Source organism: Rhinoderma darwinii, chromosome 11 (genome assembly GCF_050947455.1).
Source record: "Rhinoderma darwinii isolate aRhiDar2 chromosome 11, aRhiDar2.hap1, whole genome shotgun sequence".
NCBI lineage: Eukaryota > Metazoa > Chordata > Amphibia > Anura > Rhinodermatidae > Rhinoderma > Rhinoderma darwinii.
In genome coordinates, this window is record NC_134697.1 from 89,402,534 (window position 1) to 89,423,441 (window position 20,908).

At 43.9% G+C, this 20,908-nt stretch overlaps 1 protein-coding gene across 1 annotated transcript in view; it reads right to left on the reverse strand.

Moving 5' to 3' along the window:
• LOC142663005 (uncharacterized) overlaps positions 1–9,898 on the reverse strand; it is a 76,336-nt gene extending 66,438 nt beyond the window's left edge. Inside the window, 3 exon segments of the mRNA XM_075841299.1 lie at positions 7,863–8,018; positions 8,091–8,194; positions 9,849–9,898. Of these exon segments, the coding sequence (XP_075697414.1) occupies positions 7,863–8,018; positions 8,091–8,168 (234 nt within the window). The 5' untranslated portion in view covers positions 8,169–8,194; positions 9,849–9,898.
• Between the last annotated feature and the right edge of the window lie 11,010 nt (positions 9,899–20,908).

The window sequence follows — 20,908 nt, forward strand, 5'->3', positions numbered from 1 at the left end:
TAAGCACAGGGGCGGAGATGGGTGAGGGAGCTGGTACCCTGGGACAAGACGGCCCCCACTCCCACCTCGGAAGCGTCAACCTCCACAATAAATGGCTCCTCTTGGTTCGGCTGAATCAGCACGGGGGCCGAGATAAAGCACTTCTTGAGAGTCTCAAAGGCCTGGACGGCCTCAGGGGGCCAATGGAGGACATCGGCACCCTTGCGGGTAAGGTCCGTAAGGGGCTTAGCGACGACCGAGAAGTTGGCAATAAATCTCCTGTAATAGTTGGCGAACCCTAAAAAACACTGTAACGCCTTAAGGGAGGCAGGTTGGACCCATTCCGCCACAGCTTGAACCTTGGCAGGGTCCATGCGGAATTCATGAGGAGTGAGGATTTGCCCTAAAAATGGTATCTCCTGTACCCCAAAGACACATTTTTCAGTCTTAGCAAACAGATTATTCTCCCGAAGGACCTGGAGCACCTTCCTGACATGCTCCACGTGGGAGGACCAGTCCTTGGAAAACACCAGTATGTCATCAAGGTACACAACAAGAAAATTACCCAGGTACTCTCTCAGGATTTCATTAATAAAATTCTGGAAGACAGCAGGGGCATTACACAACCCAAAGGGCATGACCAGGTATTCGAAATGACCCTCGGGTGTGTTGAACGCAGTTTTCCACTCATCCCCCTCTTTGATGCGGATAAGGTTATATGCCCCCCGTAGATCGAACTTAGAAAACCATTGGGCTCCCTGAACCTGATTAAAAAGATCCGGAATCAAAGGAAGTGGGTACTGGTTCCTTACGGTGACCTTATTCAGGTTACGATAATCAATGCACGGCCTAAGACCACCATCCTTCTTCCCCACGAAGAAGAAGCCAGCACCTACAGGAGAAGTCGAGGGGCGAATGAAACCCTTGGCCAGGCATTCTTGGATATACACCCTCATCGCTTCACGTTCAGGACATGAAAGATTAAATATCCTACCCTTAGGAAGCTTGGCACCAGGCACCAAATCGATAGCGCAATCGTAATCTCTATGGGGGGGGCAACACCTCGGAGGCCTCCTTAGAAAACACATCGGCGAAGTCCTGAACAAACTCAGGAAGCGTGTTTACCTCCTCCCGGGGAGAAATAGAGTTAACAGAAAGACATGACATAAGACATTCATTACCCCATTTGGTGAGATCCCCAGTATTCCAATCAAATGTGGGATTATGCAACTGCAACCAGGGAAGACCTAATACCAGATCAGACGATAATCCCTGCATCACCAGTACAGAGCACTGCTCCAAATGCATGGAGCCAACCAGGAGTTCAAAAACAGGAGTATGCTGAGTAAAATAACCATTAGCAAGGGGGGTTGAGTCGATTCCTACTACAGGGATGGGATAAGGTAAATCAATACAAGGTATCTTTAGAGACATAGCAAAATCCACAGACATGATATTAGCAGATGAGCCAGAATCCACGAAAGCACTGCCCGTGGCAGACCGGCCAGCAAACGAGACCTGAAAGGGAAGCAAAATTTTATTGCGTTTCACATTAACGGGAAATACCTGTGCGCCCAAGTGACCTCCCCGATGATCACTTAGGCGCGGAAGTTTTCCGGCTTCTTATTCTTGCGCCTGTGACAGGTGTTCAGTAGATGCTTGTCGTCCCCACAGTAGAAGCAGAGACCATTCATTCTGCGAAACTCTCTACGTTGTCGAGGGGACATGGAGGCCCCGAGTTGCATAGGTACCTCCGAGTCCTCCGTGGAGGGGCGAGGAGACGGGACCTCGGGGGGAATCGCAGAAAAGTCAGAGGGGAGCACACTGAAGCGTTCTAGCTGACGTTCCCTGAGACGTCGGTCAAGTCGTACTGCTAGGGCCATAACCTGGTCAAGGGAGTCAGGCGAGGGGTAGCTAACCAGCAGATCCTTCAGGGCGTCAGATAATCCTAACCTAAACTGGCACCTTAGGGCCGGATCGTTCCACTGAGAAGCTACGCACCACTTCCTAAAATCAGAACAGTATTCCTCAACCGGTCTCCTACCCTGACGTAAGGTCACCAGCTGACTCTCGGCTAAAGCAGTCCTGTCAGTCTCGTCTCGAGGGCAGAGAAAAAACGATCAACAGAGGAAAGTTCAGGGGCGTCAGGAGCCAAGGAGAAGGCCCACTCTTGGGGCCCTTCCTGGAGTCGGGATATGATGATACCCACCCGCTGGTTCTCGGAACCTGAGGAGTGGGGCTTTAGGCGGAAATACAGTCTGCAACTCTCCCGGAAGGAGAGAAACGTCTTACGGTCCCCTGAAAACCGGTCAGGTAACTTGAGGTCGGGTTCTAGAGGTGAGGTGAGGGGCCTGGACCTGAAGGGAGAGGCCCTGCATCTGCTGGGTCAGGGTCTCAAGGGGGTCCATGATAGCGTCAGCGTAGGAGAAATGGTAGACTAGGTAAGGGCTTGTAATTATGTAATGGCAGGAAGGAGGTGAAGGGAAAGTGAGCCCTAATCTACCCACCGCCCTGTCCCTGCCTACTTGCAACGACCCGCCCTAGGCGACGAGGTACAACTGGGCGGCGGTCCCTACGCTGGCTAAGTGCACAGGAAGACAAACAGGGAACACGCAAGGGAAGGGGCAGTAGCCACGGAACGCCACGAGGAAACGGGGCGGCGAACGAACAGTCAGGACCAGGACGAAGTGAGTACACCCGAGCAGGCACGGAGACAGAAGCAAGCCAGGGCAAGCAAGCAGGTCAAGCAGAACTGCAGCAAGGCAGAAGCACGGCAGAAGCAGGCTGGAGCAAGCAGCAGTGGGGCCAGGAATCCAAAAGAATTACAAGCACTGAGGGAGAGCACAGGGCAGGTAATAAAGGGCAGGGGGCGGAGCTAACTCCGAGAGACCAGGCCGCGATAGGCTCTCCCACTCCTGAGCCTGCCACCCTGGTTGGTGGGAGATGGTGTCAGTCGAGCAGGTCTGGCCTCAGGTGTGGATTGATTAATCCCAGGAGTATAGCTAGATGAAGTACCTGGCAGATCCCTAACAATATGGGCTTATTTTTTTGAGCGGGGGTTGTAGTTTCTATTGGTACCATATTGGGGTATACGAGACATTTGAATTACATTTTATTCCATTTTTTTGAAGTATTGAAGTAAAAATTTTTTATGGCCTTTACCGTGCGGGTTAAATAATATTAATTTGTAATAGTTCAGACTTCTACGGATACGGCGATACCAGTTATGTCATTTTTTTAAATTTTACATTGCACTTGGGGAAAGACGGGAAAAGGTTTTTTTAAAACTTTTAATGTTTTTATTATTTTATATTTATTTAACTTTTTTTACTAGCCCCCCCTAGGGGACCTGAACCAGTGATCATTGGATCGCTTGCATGATATAGTACAATACTAATGTATAAATGTATATCGTTATACGGACAGTCTCCTATGACGCCCTGCTGGAGGGAGTATGAAGATGGCAGACCTGACAGCCTTCATTAGGCTCCCAGCATTCCATGCCACCCATCGGCACCCTGCAATCGCGTTGTTGGGGGGGGGGGGCAGTGGCACGTCAGAGGGGGCGGCCCCCGTTTCTAATGGCTTAGATGTTGCGGTTGCTATTGACGATGGCATCTAAGGGATTAAACGAGCGGGATCCCACTCGTTACACTGAAGTGTCAGCTGTTACACACAGCCAACACGCTCGTTCTATAGAGAGGGCTTAGCCAGTGAGCCCCCTACATACTTCCCCACCCGACCTCCGCCATAGTGATATGTACGTTAAAAAACAAAACCTTATCTATAGGTTCTCTCTCCTACATCCACTACTGTTATATCTATGCTTGTACATTTATCATAAAAAAAAACCTGAAAAAAACGATAATATCAGTGGCGTAACTACCACAGTAGCAGCTGCTACGGGGCCCGGGGCATGGGGGGGCCCGTGTCGCCCTGACAGTCAGGCACATTACATTATGTGCCACTGCCAGGCCTGGAGGCACGGGCCCCCTCATGCCTAGTAGTAGCATCACGAGTGGGGCCGGTGACAGCCGCGGGGGGGGGGGGGTCCGGGGGCCCGGTGATGTTCACTGCACACTGTGCACTCCACGGATAGTCCTCCCACACACAGTGGAAGAGGACGTGGTAGGAGGAGCGCTCAGGCAGGGGAGAGGACAGGGGGCGGAGCTAAACGACCGACGCGAGACTTCTGGCGGAGGACAGTACAGTCAGGAGCCAAGGACTGCCGGAGTAAAGTCAGGACTGCAGGAGTAAAGTCAGGACTGCCGGAGTACTAGCATCCCATAGGACGGGCGGAGGACGTGCAGACTGCAGAGGGCAGGTACATGATGTACATCAAATAAAAAAGTTCATGGGACAAGGGAAAAGTTTTTAGGTAGAAAAATCTGCCTCATAATTCCTTCCGGAATTTTGAGGCATATTTTGAACACTTCCCGCGTTTTTGTTGCGGTTTTTTGTGACGTTTTTCGGCCGTGGGCAGAAAAACGCAGCAAAAAATGCATTTTCTGCCTGCCATTGTTGTCAATGGGAAGTCGGAGACAGAAACGCCTGAAGAAAGGGCATTAGGCTATGTTTACACAGAGTATTTTGACGAGTTTTTTGACGCGGAAACCGCGTCGCAAAACTCGTCAAAAACGGACAGAAAATGCCTCCCATTGACTTCAATGGGAGGCAGAGAAAGCGTATTTCGCAGTGTTTTATGCCCGCGGCGGTCAATGGCCGCGGGCCAAAAAAGCCGCAAGAATCGGTGTGCAGGCAGAGGAAAATCTGCCTCAAACTTCCAAACGGAATTTTGAGGCAGATATTCCTCCTGCAAAAAACTCTGTGTGAACATAGCCTAACGCTTCTTTTTCACGCAGGCGTTTTTTATGGTTTTCAATGGGAGGCACTTTCTGACGTTTTCTGCCACTGTTTTCGCGTAAAAAAACTCAGTGTGAACTCCCCCTAACACAGTGGAGTAACTATCGCTATAGCAGCCGTAGCTGCTGCTACGGGGCCCGCGGCATGAGGGGACCCGTGTCGCCCGCCACCATGGCCGGAGGCTCCGCTAGCTGCCGCTATGGCTGCTACAGCGGGACGCCACTGAACACTACGGCAGAGCAGGGAGGTATCTCCCCACTCTACCATTAAACATAAGACATGTATCTCCTATCCACAGGATATCCACAGGACATGTTTTTCCTATCCACAGGATATTCACAGGACATGTATCCCCTCTCCACAGGACATGTATCCCCTCTCCACAGGATATCCACAGGATAGGAGACACATGTGTGATCGCTGGCATTGATAGGGAGAACGGGGGACTGAAAGTCCCCTGAAGTTCTCCATCACAAACCTTTGACTTCCGGGGTCTGTGTCGGCAGCTCCGTAGAAATGAATGGAGCGCCGGTCCCGCTTGTGCGCATGCGTGACCAGCGCTCCTTTCATTTTTCTTGAGCTGCGCAGGCGCCGGAAGTCAGAGGTTAGTCATGGAGAACTTCAGGGGACTTTCAGTCCCCCGTTCTCCCTATCAATGCCAGCGATCACACATGTATCCCCTGTCCTGTGGAGATCTTGTGGATAGGGGATACATGTCTTTTGTCTTTTCACACTGTAGGTTGCATTTTTTTGGGGGGTTGGGGCTGTATGGCGTTCCCTACAGGGGCGGCTGTATAGCGTTCCCTACAGGGGGCTGTATGGCGGTCCCTACAGGGGGGGCTGTATGGCGTTCCCTACGGGGGGCTGTATGGCGTTCCCTACAGACCCCCCCTGTAGGGAACGCCATACAGACCCCCTGTAGATAACGCCATACAGACCCCCCTGTAGGGAAAGCCATACAGACCCCCCCTGTAGATAACGCCATACAGTCCCCCCCTGTAGATAACGCCATACAGTCCCCCCTGTAGATAACGCCATACAGTCCCCCCTGTAGATAACGCCATACAGACCCCCCTGTAGGGAACACCATACAGACCCCCCTGTAGGGAACACCATACAGACGCCCCCTGTAGATAACGCCATACAGCCCCCTGTAGATAACGCCATACAGCCCCCTGTAGATAACGCCATACAGCCCCCTGTAGATAACGCCATACAGCCCCCTGTAGATAACGCCATACAGCCCCCTGTAGATAACGCCATACAGCCCCCTGTAGATAACGCCATACAGCCCCCTGTAGATAACGCCATACAGCCCCCTGTAGATAACGCCATACAGCCCCCTGTAGATAACGCCATACAGTCCCCCTGTAGATAACGCCATACAGTCCCCCCTGTAGATAACGCCATACAGTCCCCCCTGTAGATAACGCCATACAGTCCCCCCTGTAGATAACGCCATACAGTCCCCCTGTAGATAACGCCATACAGCCCCCCTGTAGATAACGGCATACAGCCCCCCTGTAGATAACGCCATACAGTCCCCCCTGTAGATAACGCCATACAGTCCCCCCTGTAGATAGCGCCATACAGTCCCCCCTGTAGATAGCGCCATACAGTCCCCCCTGTAGATAGCGCCATACAGTCCCCCCTGTAGATAGCGCCATACAGTCCCCCCTGTAGATAGCGCCATACAGTCCCCCCTGTAGATAGCGCCATACAGCCCCCTCTGTAGATAGCGCCATACAGTCCCCCCTGTAGATAGCGCCTTACAGTCCCCCCTGTAGATAACGCCATACATCCCCCTTTGTAGATAGCGCCATACAGCCCCCTCTGTAGATATCTACAGAGGGGGCTGTATGGCGTTATCTACAGGGGGGACTGTATGGCGCTATCTACAGAGGGGGCTGTATGGCGCTATCTACAGAGGGGGCTTATGGCGTTATCTACAGGGGGGGCTGTAAAAAAGGCACTATCTACTAGGGGGGGGGTTGTTTTGACACCCAGGGGAGGGGGGGCCCCAGTCAAAAGTTTGCTATGGGGCCCAGCCTTTCCTAGTTACGCCCCTGTATAATATATAAATATAACATAAAACTATGACCAATATCCTGAATGGTCACCCATGGTCTTAGATCTCAAAAGCAAAAATGTTAGATATTCTTTACAGTGATGACCGGCACAGGACATTTTTAGGCTTCCTTGGCATATACATTTCAGCATAACTGCCTCCACACACAAGGTTATAGTCGTCATCCTCCACACACAAGGTTATAGTCGTCATCATCCACACACAAGGTTATAGTCATCATCATCCACACACAAGGTTATAGTCATCATCATCCACACACAAGGTTATAGTCGTCATCCACACACAAGGTTATAGTCATCATCATCCACACACAAGGTTATAGTCATCATCATCCACACACAAGGTTATAGTCATCATCATCCACACACAAGGTTATAGTCATCATCATCCACACGCAAGGTTATAGTCATCATCATCCACACGCAAGGTTACAGTCGTCATCCACACACAAGGTTACAGTCGTCATCCACACACAAGGTTACAGTCGTCATCCACACACAAGGTTACAGTCGTCATCCACACACAAGGTTACAGTCGTCATCCACACACAAGGTTACAGTCGTCATCCACACACAAGGTTACAGTCGTCATCCACACACAAGGTTACAGTCGTCATTCACACACAAGGTTATAGTCATCATCCACACACAAGGTTATAGTCATCATCCACACACAAGGTTATAGTCATCATCCACACACAAGGTTATAGTCATCATCCACACACAAGGTTATAGTCGTCATCCACACACAAGGTTATAGTCCTCATCCACACACAAGGTTATAGTCGTCATCCACACACAAGGTTGTAGTCATTATCCACACACAAGGTTATAGTCATCATCCACACACACGGTTATAGTCATCATCCACACACACAAGGTTATAGTCATCATCCCCACACCTCCCTCCCGGTATTCCCAGCAGTTCTCACCTCTCCAGTCAGCAGCTCAGTGATCTTGTTGGTCAGGTCCAGGATCTCCTGATCTCTCTTATGTATTAGTGATTGAGGTGGAGACATCGTGATAGGAACCTGGTTCCTGCTCTGTCCTTCACCCTCTTCAGTTCTCTTCTTCACTACTATGTAATCCTGTACATGGAGAGACATTGATGTCACTTTATACATTCCCGTTACCTCTCCCGTCTTCCCAGAATCCCTCACCTCTCCAGTCAGCAGGTAGATGATCTCTAGGGTGAGGTTTAATATTCTCTCAGTCATCCCATTTCTGTTCTTGTCCATCCTTAGTGGGTCAGTCAGGAGAAGACCTGGTTTACCAGAAGAAGAGGGAGTTAGAAAACGTCATACAGGATATTATTTTGTATTTACCTATTTAGTGATAGAGATATCTACATACATATATATCCTTACATACATACATACATAGCCTTAGTGTTAGGACTTGCAACACTAGGGTCCTGGGTTTAAATCCGACCTAGGACAATGCTTGCGTGGGTTTCCTCCCACACTCCAAAAGCTTACCTTGCAGTTCCTGGGAGCCCCATATGAATGGAGCTCCATTCATTTCTACGTGGCTGCCGAAGATAGAGCTCGGCAGCCCATTATAAATGAATGGAGTGGTGGCCCGGCAGTCAGACTCCCACCGATTTAGATTTTTATCACCTATCCCATGAATATGTGAGAAAATGTGAGAAATTGCTGCTAAACTTAGAAGCCTTGTAACATCGTAGAGAATTAAAAGGAAGTCCAAAAAAACGATGCCAACATAAAGTAGACATATGCAAAATGTTAATTAGTAACTATTTTGTGTGGTTTAACTATCTGTCTTACAAGAAGATACATTAAAATATAGAAAAATGCTAATTCTCTCAAAATCTTGGTGTTTTTCACAAACACTGAATGTATCAACCACATTTTACCTCATTCATAAAGTAAAATGTGTCACAAGAAAACAATCTCGGAATTGCTTAGATAGGTGAAAGAATTCCAAAGTGATTACCCCAAAGTAACACGTCAAATTTGAAAAATGAGGCTGTGTCAGGAAGGGGTTACATTTTTCTCTCATCAAAGTATCCACCCTTAGCAGAAAAATCACAGCAGTGCAAACGCTGGGCATTCGGTCGGTCAATTTGTCTCTCGTTTCAGCTCCGATTGCAGTCCACTTAATTTGGAGCAACTCCCAAAAGTGATTTTTGCCTTGTAAGGGTATGTTCACACGGGCATGTCCGTTACGGCTGAAATTACGGAGCTGTTTTCAGGAGAAAACAGCACCTGAATTTCTGACGTAATGGCATGTACAGGCGTTTTTCGCTGTGTCCATTATGGACGTAATTGGAGCTGTTTTTCTATGGAGTCAATGGAAAACGGCTCCAATTACGTCCCAAGAAGTGACATGCACTTCTTCGACGCGGGCGACTTTTTTACGCACCGTCTTTTGACAGCGGCGCGTAAAAAAAATGACCGTCGGCACAGAACATCGTAAAACCCATTCAAATGAATGGGCAGATGTTTGCCGACTCTTTCAAGAACTATTTTCGGCCATAATTCCAGGCGTAAAACGCCTGAATTATGTCCGTAAATAGTGCGTGTGAACCCAGCCTAATTTGCACATCTCAAACACACCTGTCAAGATGATCCCAAAGGAGTCCAATTTGATTGCACTCGAGATTTCGGGGTGGCCAAACCGCGTTCTTCAGCACCTGTTGTCTGAACATACTTTTTGGCAAAGACAGGATATATGTTTTGGGTTGTTATCTTGCTGTAGTGTTAAACCACAACCAACTAGACAGTTGCCAGAAAGGATTACATGGTGCACCAGGATGTTGTGGTCGCACTTGGAATCCATGATTCCTTCGATTATTATTAAGTCACCAACACCACCTCCGAAACATCTTCAGACCATACTAGAAATTTCTCCATGCTTGACCGTGGGCTGAATGCCAGCAGAAAGCGTGCGCTCACCTGTCACATGGCGAACAAACTTTCGCTTCTTCGACCCGAACACCTCAAACTTCGAATAGTCTGTGAAAAGTTCCTTCTTCTACTGACTAGTGGTCCAGCTCCTGTGCTTTGTAGCCCACAATAACTTCTTCTTTCTATTAACGTGTCTAAGCAACTGTTTACGGGCTCCAACACATCCCTTCAGGCCTGTGTCTATAGGGTGACGTTTGACAGTCGTGATTGACACGCTTTTTTTCCTGGTTTCCGTCAGAGCAGCATGGATCTGACGGGGTGCCTTTAATCTGTCTTGTTTGAAACACACTCTGATAAATTTTTCAGCCTGTTTTGTGGTCACTCGAGTTTGGCTATTCGTAGACGATCACGTACACTTTTCGGCGTATCTCCGCATGCCACCAAAAGAAACATTCTACAGTCGACCAAGTTCCCGCAGACAATGCCCTGCATTTCTCAAATAGACTACGGCAAATTGCTTCCCGATTAATAACTCCGTCCTGGGAGCCATTTACCTTTTTTTACAAGTTTACACAGTATCACAACACAAGGCAAAAACCAGAGTCCTTTCACTGTGTACAGGGGCGATTTAGAAAACGGTGTAAAAGAGAAACGGTCTTTGTTGCCCATAGAAACCAATCACAGCACAGCTTTAATTTCATATTCTGCTCTAGAAAAAAATGAAAGCTGTGCTGTGATTGGTTGCTATGGGCAACAAAGACTTTCTCTTTTATACCGGTTTTATAACCCAATTTCTCCAAAAACTAGTTTTTATGGTTATTTATATAAATAATGTACAAATACGACGCATGCTGGTGCTGAAAGGGTTTAAAACAGTAGAGATTCATTTCTGCGCAAACCACACGGATCATGTTCATCCTTTACAGAAAAATCTATGAATCGGGCGGTGTACTGAAATGAATGAGCAGTAGTGTATTATACTATAAACACTGTGTATATATATCTATACACACACACACACTGTACTAACATTATATACAACACACTGATTATATACACATATATATATATATACACACACGTCTATATATTACATATATATATATTTACAAATATATTAATATATATAGTTCTAGATCTTTTATATGTACACAATAGATATATACAGTAATACACACTATATACGTTACAAGAACATAATTGCAATGCATACAAGTCACACTAATACTTACCACTAACTTATCTACAGATACCAGAACTCAGTGGGATAAAGGACCTTTGATGAAGTCATGATCATGTGATCATTAATATGTGTGGGAGGAGTCAGGCTCCAGGAAACGCATGGTCATGACATCATCAAACGTCCTGCTGCCTGATCTACACATCTAAACATTTTATACTATATATATATACACACACACACACATCTCTACACTATATACTATATACACAAACATCTCTATACTGTATACTATATACACACATCTCTACACTGTATACTATACACACACACACACACACACACACACACACACTATATACACTATATACTATATACACACACACGCACACACACATCTCTACACTATATACACACATCTCTACACTGTATGCTATTGCTATACACTCACACCTCTACACTGTATAATATATACACACACACACACACACACACACACATCTCTACACTATATACACACACATCTCTACACTGTATGCTATACACACACATCTCTACACTGTATACTATATACACAAACATCTCTACACTGTATACTACACACACACATCTCTACACTATATACACACACACACACACACACACACACACACACATTGATATACTATATACACACACACACATCTCTACACTGTATACTATATATACACACACATCTCTACACTATATACTATATACACACACACACACATCTCTACACTGTATACTATATATACACACACACACATATCTCTACACTATATACACACACACACACATCGATATACTATATACACACACGCACACATCTCTACACTGTATACTATATATACACACACATCTCTACACTGTATACTATACACACACACACACATCTCTACACTGTATACTATATACACACATCTCTACACTGTATACTATATAACACACACTTCTCTACACTATATACTATATACACACACATCAATACACTATATACACATCTCTACAGTGTATACTATATACATACATCTCTACACTATATACTATACACACACATCTCTACACTGTATACTATATAAACACATCTCTACACTATACACACACACACACACACACACACACACACATCTCTACACTGTATACTATATACACATCTCTACACTGTATACTATACACACACATATCTCTACACTATACACACACATCTCTACACTGTATACTATATACACACACACACACACACACATCTCTACACACACACACACACACACACACACACACATCTCTACACTGTATACTATATCAGATCAATGAGAGAATAGACATGGACCGCACATCCACTGTATACTATGATCAATTGCGGCTAGGCAAAATTATTAAATATGAACGAGAGGTTCTTTGTAACATTTTGATCAAATTGTATGCAAGCCCACTTGTCACTTCATGGTGACCTCTTAAAAGTGAGTCCCTACTCTATCGGTTGCACCACCGCGTGGCGGTCACCGCCACTGCAGCGCCGCTCCTGCAGAGGGAGCAACCCAGAGGCCCAAAAGCACCCATGCCATCAGGCCAAGCCAAGCCTCCTTGGTTCTGGGCCACGTCCCCCCACAAGTGCAGCACCACAGCAACAGACACCACCCCACAGCAGAACAACAAGTGAACTGATACTGTATACTATATACACACTCATCTCTACACTGTATATACACATCTCTATACTATACACACACATCTCTACACTGTATACTATATACACACATCTCTATACTATATACACACACACACATCTCTACACTATAGACACATCTCTACACTATATACTATACACACACACACACACACATCTCTACACTATATACTATATATACACAACTATATACAGACATCTCTACACTATATACACACACATCTCTACACTATATACAATATACACACATCTCTACACTTTATACTATATACACACACACATCTCTACACTGTATACTATACACACACATCTCTACACTTTATACTATATACACATATCTCTACACTTTATACTATATACACACACATCTCTACACTGTATACTATACACACACACACACATCTCTACACTGTATACTATATACACACATCTCTACACTGTATACTATATACACACACATCTCTACACTGTATACTATACACACACATCTCTACACTGTATACTATACACACACAAATCTCTACACTATATACACACACATCTCTACACTGTATACAATATACACACACATCTCTACACTGTATACTATATACACACACATCTCTACACTGTATACTATACACACACATCTATATACTATACACACACATCTCTACACTATATACACACACACACACACACATCTCTACACTATACACACACATCTCCACACTATATACACACACATATCTCTACACTGTATACACACATCTCTACACTGTATACACACACATATCTCTACACTGTATACACACATCTCTACACTGTATACACACATCTCTACACTACATACACGCACATATCCACACTGTATACTATATACACACATCTCTAAACTATATACACACACATCTCTACACTATATACACACACACATCTCTACACTATATACACACACATCTCTACACTATATACACACACATCTAAACACTATATACACGCACACATCTCTACACTATATACACACACTTCTCTCCACTATATACTATATACACACACATCTCTACACCGTATACTATATACACACCTCTCTACACTGTATACTATATACACACATCTCTACACTGTATACTATATACACACACATCTCTACACTGTATACTATACACACATCTCTACACTGTATACTATATACACACGTCTCTACACTATATACACACATCTCTACACTGTATACTATATACACACCCACCTCTACACTCTATACTATATACACACACATCTCTACACGGTATACACACACACACATCTCTACACTGTATGCTATATATACACATCTCTACACTATATACTATATACACACATCTCTATACTTTATACTATATACACACACACATCTACAGTGAAGGAAATAAGTATTTGATCCCTTGCTGATTTTGTAAGCTTGCCCACTGTCAAAGACATGAACAGTATAGAATTTTTAGGCCAGGTTAATTTTACCAGTGAGAGATAGATTATATAAAAAAAGAAAATCACATTGTCAAAATTATATATATTTATTTGCATTGTGCACAGAGAAATAAGTATTTGATCCCTTTGGCAAACAAGACTTAATACTTGGTGGCAAAACCCTTGTTGGCAAGCACAGCAGTCAGACATTTTTTGTAGTTGATGATGAGGTTTGCACACATGTTAGAATGAATTTTGGCCCACTCCTCTTTGCGGATCATCTGTAAATCATTAAGATTTCGAGGCTTTCACTTGGCAACTCGGATCTTCAGCTCCCTCCATAAGTTTTCGATGGGATTAAGGTCTGGAGACTGGATAGGCCACTCCATGACCTTAATGTGCTTCTTTTTGAGCCAGTCCTTTGTTGCCTTGGCTGCATGTTTCGGGTCATTGTCGTGCTGGAAGACCCAGCCACGAGCCATTTTTAATGTCCTGGTGGAGGGAAGGAGGTTGTCACTCAGGATTTGACGGTACATGGCTCCATCCATTCTTCCATTGATGCGGTGAAGTAGTCCTGTGCCCTTAGCAGAGAAACACCCCCAAAACATAATGTTTCCACCTCCATGCTTGACAGTGGGGACGGTGTTCTTTGGGTCATAGGCAGCATTTCTCTTCCTCCAAACATGGCGAGATGAGTTAAAGCTAAAGAGCTCAATTTTAGTCTCATCTGACCACAGCACCTTCTCCCAATCACTCTCAGAATCATCCAGATGTTCATTTGCAAACTTCAGACGGGCCTGTACATGTGCCTTCTTGAGCAGGGGGACCTTGCGGGCACTGCAGGATTTTAATCCATTACGGCGTAATGTGTTACCAATGGTTTTCTTGGTGACTGTGGTCCCAGCTGCTTTGAGATCATTAACAAGTTCCCCCCGTGTAGTTTTCGGCTGAGCTTTCACCTTCCTCAGGATCAAGGATACCCCACAAGTTGAGATTTTCCATGGAGCCCCAGATCGATGTCGATTGACAGTCATTTTGTATGTCTTACATTTTCTTACTATTGCACCAACAGTTGTCTCCTTCTCACCCAGCGTCTTACTTATGGTTTTGTAGCCCATTCCAGCCTTGTGCAGGTCTATGATCTTGTCCCTGACATCCTTAGAAAGCTCTTTGGTCTTGCCCATGTTGTAGAGGTTAGAGTCATACTGATTAATTGAGTCTGTGGACAGGAGTCTTTTATACAGGTGACCATATAAGAGCTGTCTATAATGCAGGCACCAAGTTGATTTGGAGCGTGTAACTGGTCTGGAGGAGGCTGAACTCTTAGGGTATGTTCACACGATGAGAGGCATTCACGTGTGAAAAGACAGACTGTTAACAGCTGCCTCGTTTCACACGTAAATGCTCCTCGCATTTTGCGAGCCGTCAGAGACGCTCGTAAATCTTGAGCTGTGCTTCATTGAGTTCAATGAAGAACAGCTCAAATTACGTGGCAAAGAAGTGCCCTGCACTTCTTTGCCGAGGCAGTCCATTTACGCGTCGTCGTTTGACAGCTGTCAAACGACGACGCGTAAATTACAGGTCGTCTGCACAATACGTCGGCAAACCCATTCAAATGAATGGGCAGATGTTTGCCGACGTATTGTAGCCCTATTTTCAGGCGTAAAACGAGGCATAATACGCCTTGTTTACGCCTGAAAATAGGTAGTGTGATCCCAGCCTAAATGGTTGGTAGGGGATCAAATACTTATTTCTCTGTGCACAATGCAAATAAATATATAGCATTTTGACAATGTGATTTTCTTTTTTTTTTTTATATAATCTATCTCTCACTGGTAAAATTACTGTTCATGTCTTTGACAGTGGGCAAACTTACAAAATCAGCAAGGGATGAAATACTTATTTCCTTCACTGTATATACTATACACACATCTCTACACTATATACTATATTTACACACACATCTCTACACTATATACACACACATCTCTACACTATACACACACACACACACACACACACACCTCTACACTGTATACACACATCTCTACACTGTATACACACATATCTACACTGTATACACACACACACATCTCCACACTATATACACACACACATCTCTACACTGTATACTATATACACACATCTCTACACTATATATACACACACATCTCTACACTATATACACACACATCTATACACTATATACACACACACTTCTCTACACTATATACTATATACACACACATCTCTACACTGTATACTATATACACACACCTCTCTACACTATATACCATATACACACACCTCTCTACACTGTATACTATATACACACATCTCTACACTGTATACTATACACACACATCTATATACTATAAACACATCTCCACACTATATACTATATATACACACATCTCTACACTATATACACACACATCTCTACACTGTATACTATATACACACATCTCTACACTGTATACTATATACACACATCTCTACACTGTATACTATATACACACACATCTCTACACTGTATACTATATACACACACACATCTCTACACTGTATACTATACACACACATCTCTACACTGTATACTATACACACATATCTATATACTATACACACATCTCTACACTATATACTATATATATATACACACATCTCTACACTATATACAAACACATCTCTACACTATATACACACATCTCCACACACACACACACACACACACACACACACACACATCTCTAAACTGTATACACAAATCCCTACACTGTATTATACACACATCTCTACACTGTATACTATATACACACATCTCTACACTGTATACTATATACACACATCTCTACACTGTATACTATACACACATCTTTATACTATACACACACACATCTCTACACTGTATACTATATACACACACATCTCTACACTGTATACTATACACACATCTCTACACTATATACTATATATACACACATCTCTACACTATATACACACACACACATCTCTACACTATACACACACACATATCTCTACACTATATACACACACACACACACACACACACACACATCTCTACACTATATACACACACACACATCACTACACTATATACACACACATCTCTACACTATATACACACATCTCCACACTATATACACACACACACACACACACACACATCTCTACACTGCATACTATATACACACACACACAACTCTACACTATACACACAAATCTACACTATACACACACACACACACACACACACACACGTCTCCACACTATAAATACACACACACACACACGTACACACATCTTTAGGCCTCATTTACACGAGCGTGTGCGTTTTGCGCGCGCAAAAAACGCTGCGTTTTGCGCGCGCAAAAGGCACTTGGCAGCTCCGTGTGTCATCCGTGTATGATGCGCGGCTGCGTGATTTTCGCGCAGCCGCCATCATAGAGATGAGGCTAGTCGACGTCCGTCACTGTCCAAGGTGCTGAAAGAGCTAACTGATCGGCAGTAACTCTTTCAGCACCCTCGACAGTGAATGCCGAACACAATATACACCAACCTGTGAATAAAAAAAGACTTTCATACTTACCAAGAACTTCCTGCTTCCCCCAGTCCGGGCTCCCGGCCGTTGCCTTGGTGACGCGTCCCTCTCTTGTCATCCGGCCCCACCTCCCAGGATGACGCCGCAGTCCATGAGACCGCTGCAGCCTGTGATTGGCTGCAGCCTGTGCTTGGCCTGTGATTGGCTGCAGCTGTCACTTGGACTTAACTGTCATCCCGGGAGGTCGGACCGGAGTTATCGGTAAGTCAGAACGTCTTTTTTTTTTTACAGGTTCATGGATTTTCGGAGCGGAAGTCACTGTCCATGGTGCTGAACCAGTTTAACGCTTTCAGCACCGTGGACAGTGACTGTCTCCTGACGTCGCGTACCCGAACATTTTTTACCGGTTTCGGTCAAAACGAGTTTGGCCGAACCCGGTGAAGTTCGGTGCGCTCATCTCGAATTTGACACTCCGTTTGGATGTTTGTAAACAGAAAAGCACGTGGTGCTTTTCTGTTTACATTCAGGAGTTTGACAGCTCTTGCGCGAATCACGCAGTTCGCACGGAAGTGCTTCCGTGCGGCATGCGTGGTTTTCACGCACCCATTGACTTCAATGGGTGCGTGAGTGCGCGAAAAACGCACGATTATAGAAATATGTCGTGAGTTTTTTTCTGCGCACACGCGCTGAGCGCAATTCACGCATCGTCTAAACTGCCCCATTGACTAATATAGGTGCGTACGACATGCGTGCAAAGCACGCGCGTCGCACGCGCGTATATTACGTTCGTGTAAATGAGGCCTTACAATGTATACTATATACACACATCTCTACACTATATACACACACACACATCTCTACACTATATACACACATCTCTACACTGTATACGTTATACACACACATCTCTACACTATATACACACACACAAACACATCTCTACACAATATACACACACACATCTCTACACTATATACACACACACACATCTCTATACTATATACACACACATCTCTACACTGTATACGTTATACACACACATCTCTACACTATATACACACACACATCTCTACACTATATACACACACACATCTCTACACTATATACACATACACACACACACATCTCTATACTATATACACACTTCTCTACACTATATACTATATACACACATTTCTCTACACTATATACTATATACACACACATCTATACACTGTATACTATACACACATCTCTACATTGTATACTATATACACACACGTCTCTACACTATATACACACATCTCTACACTGTATACTATAAACACACACACCTCTACACTGTATACTATATACACACACATCTCTACACTGTATACTAAATACACACATCTCTAGACAGTATACTATATACACACACACACATCTCTACACTGTATATCATATACACACATCTCTACACTGTATACTATACACACACATCTATATATTATACACACACATCTCTACACTATATACTATATATACACATCTCTACACTAAATACACACTATACACACACACACACACACACACACACACACACACACCTACACTGTATACACACATCTCTATACTGTATACACACATATCTACACTGTATACCCACACACATCTCCATACTATATACACACACACACACACACACACACACACACACATCTCTACACTGTATACTATATACACACATCTCTACACTATATACACACACATCTCTACACTATATACACACACATCTCTACACTGTATACACACAGATCTCTACACTGTATACTATACACACACATCTATACACACACACACATCTCTACATTATACACTATATACACACACATCTCTACACTATATACACACACATCTATACACTATATACACACACACACTTCTCTACACTATATACTATATGTTTCAGCTCCGTCCACTGGACCCCCGGACGAAGGCATCAGCCGAAACGCGCGTCGGGACTGGCGTCTCCCCCATGTTGGTCATATGAATCCGGGTACGTAATACTACACTCCTTTTCCTGTGTCTGGCTATATTTGTTTGGTACTAGGATCTAGATCATCTATTCTTCACCTGTATTTGCCTTATTATACTACTGTGTGCTACCAATCATACTTACGGTTTACATGTTTCAGCACCAGTGTATGGTGTATCTTATATGTGAATTACTCCATTCATGGTTATTTTTACCACATCTCTATTTACACTGTTCATAACTCCTACATACCAGGCAATGGTGGTTCCAACTTAAAATTTAAAACTTGCTTCCTATACCATTCATTTATGTGTTGTTACATATAGCCACATGCATTTAAGACAGTTTTTTCAACAACAGTATTTGATCCCGGATTCTTGCTATTGATTTTTTACATTATGTTCTACCATTAATATATATACACCACATGGGCTGACGCCAACTTTACACTGTATGACTCATGTTTTAATTGTCTTGTTTTTGTGTTTCCGCTAATAAAGAAGTTTTTCTATCATATATTATCTTGAGCGTACTTGACCTCTTTTCTCTATAGGTTTCTTAGTAATGCTATGGTCAGAGTACCAGGTCATATTGGGTTATATGTGTGTTCTCCTCATTCCATAGTTATAGCTATTTGTGTTACGTCGATGCTTATAGACACATAAAGACATATATTTTTGGAGTTCACACTAAAACTGCTCGTGTACATGTTGGTTATCTATATACTATATACACACACATCTCTACACTGTATACTATATACACACCTCTCTACACTGTATACTATATACACACATCTCTACACTGTATACTATACACACACACATCTATACACTGTATACTATATACACACCTCTCCACACTGTATACTATATACACACATCTCTACACTATATACACACACTTCTCTACACTATATACTATACACACACACACATCTCTACACTGTATACTATATACACACCTCTCTACACTGTATACTATATACACACATCTCTACACTGTATACTATATACACACACACACATCTCTACACTGTATCCTATATACACACACATCTCTACACTGTATACTATACACACATCTTTATACTATACACACACACACACACACATCTCTACACTGTATACTATATACACACACATCTCTACACTGTATACTATACACACATCTTTATACTATACACACACACATCTCTACACTGTATACTATACACACACATCTCTACACTGTA